Below are 3,702 nucleotides of genomic sequence, written 5' to 3'. Positions count from 1 at the left end.
CGTCACTAGCACCAGCATCATCGCCTCTATTCTCACGAAGGCGAGCCGGCACGCCGCACAGCGCACAGCACGCGGCGGCGCGCGAGGCGGCCCTTGTGAGCGGCGTCATCTGCCTGCTGATGCTGTGCGGCCTCTTGTGCATGGCGGCGGCCGCGGCGGTGGCGGCGACGCCCGAGCTGGTGACGCCTCCTCCTCGTCACGGCGCGGCGTGAGCCCCGCCTCGGCTGATCTGGCCCGATCTCGGCAGGTGACCCTCTTCCTCGTTCTGATGTCGCTCGCCGTCTTCTTCATCTACGGCACCTCGGCCGGCCTCAGCCGCGTCATCATGCTCACCGTGCCGATGCAGACGCGCCCCTTCGCCCTCGCGCTCCAGACCCTCGGTCTAGTCCCGACCCCCTCGGGGACATGTGCCACCACTGCACCACCACCACCGCCACCAGTCCTCTTCCTCTCCTCCCACAGGCCTCCACCTTTTTGGGGACGTGCCGTCGCCCGTCATCATCGGCGCGGCAGCCCCGCACCGAGGCCGCCACCGCCCTGCCGCCCCTCACACACGTCGCCTCGCCCGCCCGCCCACGCCAGGCGCCGTCAAGGACTCGCTCGCACCGCACTGCGGCATTGTCTTTGGGAACGACACCGCCTCGGGCTGCGGCGGCGAGAGACCGCCCAGAGACCGCCCAGAGACCGCCCAGAGACCGCCCAGAGAGAGCCGAGGTGTGGCCGAGGTGTGGCCGAGGTGTGGCCGGCTTGCGGCGGCGCACACCCGCGCCGCATCGAGGCGTCCCTTGCTCGGGCAGGAGACCGCCTCGCCGGAGCTCTGCCCCTTCCGCATAGGCGCGGACCTCGGCCACCTCAACCCTCAGTGCGCCGCCTCTCCCGAGGACGTGCGCGGCCTGCACCTCACCATCTGGATCGCGGTGCTGTGGTCCATCTGGGCGGTCGTGCTGTGGGCCGCAGCCTTCGGCTTGCTCCTGCGGCGAGCGAGGCGGATCGGGGAGGGCGCGGCGGCGAGCGGGAGTGGCTGATGCGCAGTGGGACTCACTCGGGCAGGGCGCCGGGCTGGGGCAGCAGATGTGTGCATCTCGATGTGTGAACTGACACTTTTTGCCGTGTGTGCGGTGGGTGAGTAGTCACATGCCGTCACCGCGGCCACACTGTCCCATGCAGCATGCAGTGTGTGAGACAGAGGGAGCGTGTCGCAGCGAGTCATATCTTAAACCTTTAATGGTGACGACCAAAGGCGGGGGCCGGCGCCAGGGCCAAGACGCAAGAGCCAAGAGGCCAAGCTCGCCGCGCCGGCCGCCGCGGGGGGGGGCGCGGAGACGTGAGAGACCAGGAGAGACCCCTCTCGGCTCTCGCGTCTCGGCGTCCGCGTGTGCTCGGTCACCTTCCGCGGTGGCGCGGAGACTGCAGACACCGCCGGAGATCTCTAATGTCTGATCACCGCTCGCGGGGGGGGGCGGCGCCGCCGCCGGCGGGGGGCCGGCCCGGCCGCGGGGCACACCACACTTTCTGGGCCACACACACTGCACGGACAGGACACACATCTCGGACACACGGGTCACGGCACAGACCACGCCAGAGCGATGACAGATGAGGTTGCGACATGCGAGAGGAAACCAAAACCCGTGCATGGGCACGCCCAGGAAGACTCGGGATGGATCCGATGTGCAAGCGGGGTACGGTAGCACTTCTAGTCACTTCCGCAGGGGGGGTTTCTCCCACAGGGTTTTTACCCTCCGCGTGAGGATCGCGGCGCGGCGACGAGGGGGTAGGCTCGAATTCGCCGCGCAACATTTCACCCCCACAGGACCCCCCGCCCTCCCCCCTCATTGGTCCCACCACCTAGCACCCCAATCTTGCCTTCGCACCCTCTCCTTGCGTGGTGTCCCCCGCTATGTGTCGCCGTCTTCGGGGCACGCAATCGCCAATCCTGTGCACAGTCAGGCTCCTCTTGTCGTCAGGGCAAGTGTGGGGGCGCGGGGGGGCAGTCCCACCGGTCTGTTACTGGTGTGTGGGTGTCTCCAGCGTCCAGGGGGAGGGGGGCTTGAAGCTAAGAATATTTTATCTTCTAGTCACTTCCGCAAAAGCCAAAAACTTTTGGGGCGACTGAGTCTCGTCATTCTGACACTTGAATCTTGATAGAGAGAAGACAGAAGTCGTACTAACGTGACCTCTTCCACAACTGTCACTCGCTCCCGGCCGCGCGCTTCTTCGCGGCGGCAAGCTCCTCTCGCATCCCTCGCTCGAGCGCCTCCATGGTGGCCCTCATGCCGCCACTCGCCTCCGCAGGCAGCTCCTGCAAGGCAGCGCGCATGGCCCGCAAAGCGCCCTCGTACTCCTGCTCCGCCTCCGCGTACCTGCCCTGTGCGAGCAGCTTCGCGCCGGCCGTCTTGCTCTGCGCAAAGCCGAGCACGTGCGGCGACAGCTGTGCGTCGGTGGCAAGTCGCGCCTGCTTCGCCCGCACGTCGTTCAGCGCCGCCCGCGCGCCGTCTGCCAGCTCCGCGTCGCCGCTATCGCACAGCCGCAGCGCCTCCTCGTAGGCTGCGGCGGCCGCGTCGAGCTGGTCCAACCCGTAGTGCGCGGCGCCCGCGCGGCACCTCGCCTTGGCCCAGTCCGGCCGGAGCTCGACCGCCTGCTGCGCATCGCGGAGCGAGGCCTCCCAGGCGCCCTGCCGCGCGTGCGCCGCCGAGCGCTGGTGCAGGATCTGCGCTCGGCGCTCATCGCCCTTCGTAGACGCCAGCGCCGTCGTGAAGAGCTGGATCGCTCTCTCGTTGTCGCTCATGAGGCCGTCCCCAGCAGGCGAGCGCAGGGGCAACGAAAGAAGAATTTTGAGGCCCGCACGACCCATTTTTTTTCCTGTGTGGTGGCGGCGTGCCGTCCTCCCATCCCTCCCTTGATTTGTCTGTTTTATTTCTTTCTTTCAGTGCAGAGTTTTAGGCCCTACCAGTGCCTCGCATGCGCAGGATTTTAACCAGCCTACTCACCCTCTATCTCGATCTTGTGTCGCGAACCAGTGTGGAAAAAAAAAATCGGCCGCCCGGACAGCGCGGCGTCGACGTTGCCACCCTGACGACATGCCAGACTCGCCCAGCCAAGTTGGCCTCGACGGCCTCGATCGCCTCTCCGCGCTCGCGCTGCTCGGCGAGTCCGACGTCGCCTGCTCCTCGGACGCGCCGTCGGACGTGCGCCGCCTCTGGCACCTCATGGCTCGCGGCGCGTTCGACTGCGTGCTGCGCGAGCCGCTCGCTCACTCGCTGCTGGGAGAGGTGGACGAGAAGCAGGCGCTCGACGTCGATGCGTGTGCCTCACGCGTGCGTGCTCACCTGCGCTCACACCCGACCGCGGCAGCGGCAGCCGCGGTGACGTGGATCGGCGCCTCCGCGCTCTGCCGATTTGTGCAGCTCAACTGGACGAGCACACGGCTGTGGCCGGCCCATTCGCTGGCCGAAAACGGCGCACCGGCGTTGGCCGCGCTGCAGGCCGACGGTGAGGATGTCTACGTGATGCTCCGCTCGCCCGCGCTGCTGCTCGCGGCGCGCGCGCTGCTGCTCGCGCCGCTGCCGCAGCTGCGGGAGGCGGCGGCAGGCGAGGCGGGCGAGGCGGCGCCCGCGAGTCGCGCCGTTCATTTCAATAAGCCAGTGCCCAAGTTGTCCGGATGGCTGCACTGCCGTCTGCAAAGCGGGCCATCTGCCTTTTTTT

General features: G+C 67.7%; 2 protein-coding genes across 2 annotated transcripts in view; one reads left to right on the top strand and one right to left on the bottom strand.

Annotated features, from left to right (window-relative positions):
* EMIHUDRAFT_467679 (hypothetical protein) overlaps positions 1 to 1,230 on the top strand; it is a gene marked incomplete at its 5' end in the record, with an annotated part of 2,629 nt that extends 1,399 nt beyond the window's left edge. The window contains 4 exons of the mRNA XM_005786347.1: positions 41 to 179; positions 248 to 380; positions 463 to 504; positions 583 to 1,230. Of these exons, the coding sequence (XP_005786404.1) occupies positions 41 to 179; positions 248 to 380; positions 463 to 504; positions 583 to 1,025 (757 nt within the window). The 3' untranslated portion in view covers positions 1,026 to 1,230. The remainder of the gene's footprint in view (positions 1 to 40; positions 180 to 247; positions 381 to 462; positions 505 to 582) is intronic.
* Positions 1,231 to 2,188: 958 nt separating this feature from the next.
* On the bottom strand, positions 2,189 to 2,851 carry EMIHUDRAFT_229084 (hypothetical protein; the record flags this gene model as incomplete). The annotated part of the gene is made up of 1 exon (XM_005786346.1): positions 2,189 to 2,851. One exon carries the CDS (start codon positions 2,849 to 2,851, stop codon positions 2,189 to 2,191), a length of 663 nt encoding a protein of 220 aa, XP_005786403.1.
* Between the last annotated feature and the right edge of the window lie 851 nt (positions 2,852 to 3,702).

Source organism: Emiliania huxleyi (genome assembly GCF_000372725.1).
Source record: "Emiliania huxleyi CCMP1516 chromosome Unknown EMIHUscaffold_152, whole genome shotgun sequence".
Taxonomy (NCBI): Eukaryota; Haptophyta; order Isochrysidales; family Noelaerhabdaceae; genus Emiliania; species Emiliania huxleyi.
This window is presented reverse-complemented; position numbering and strand designations above follow the sequence as displayed.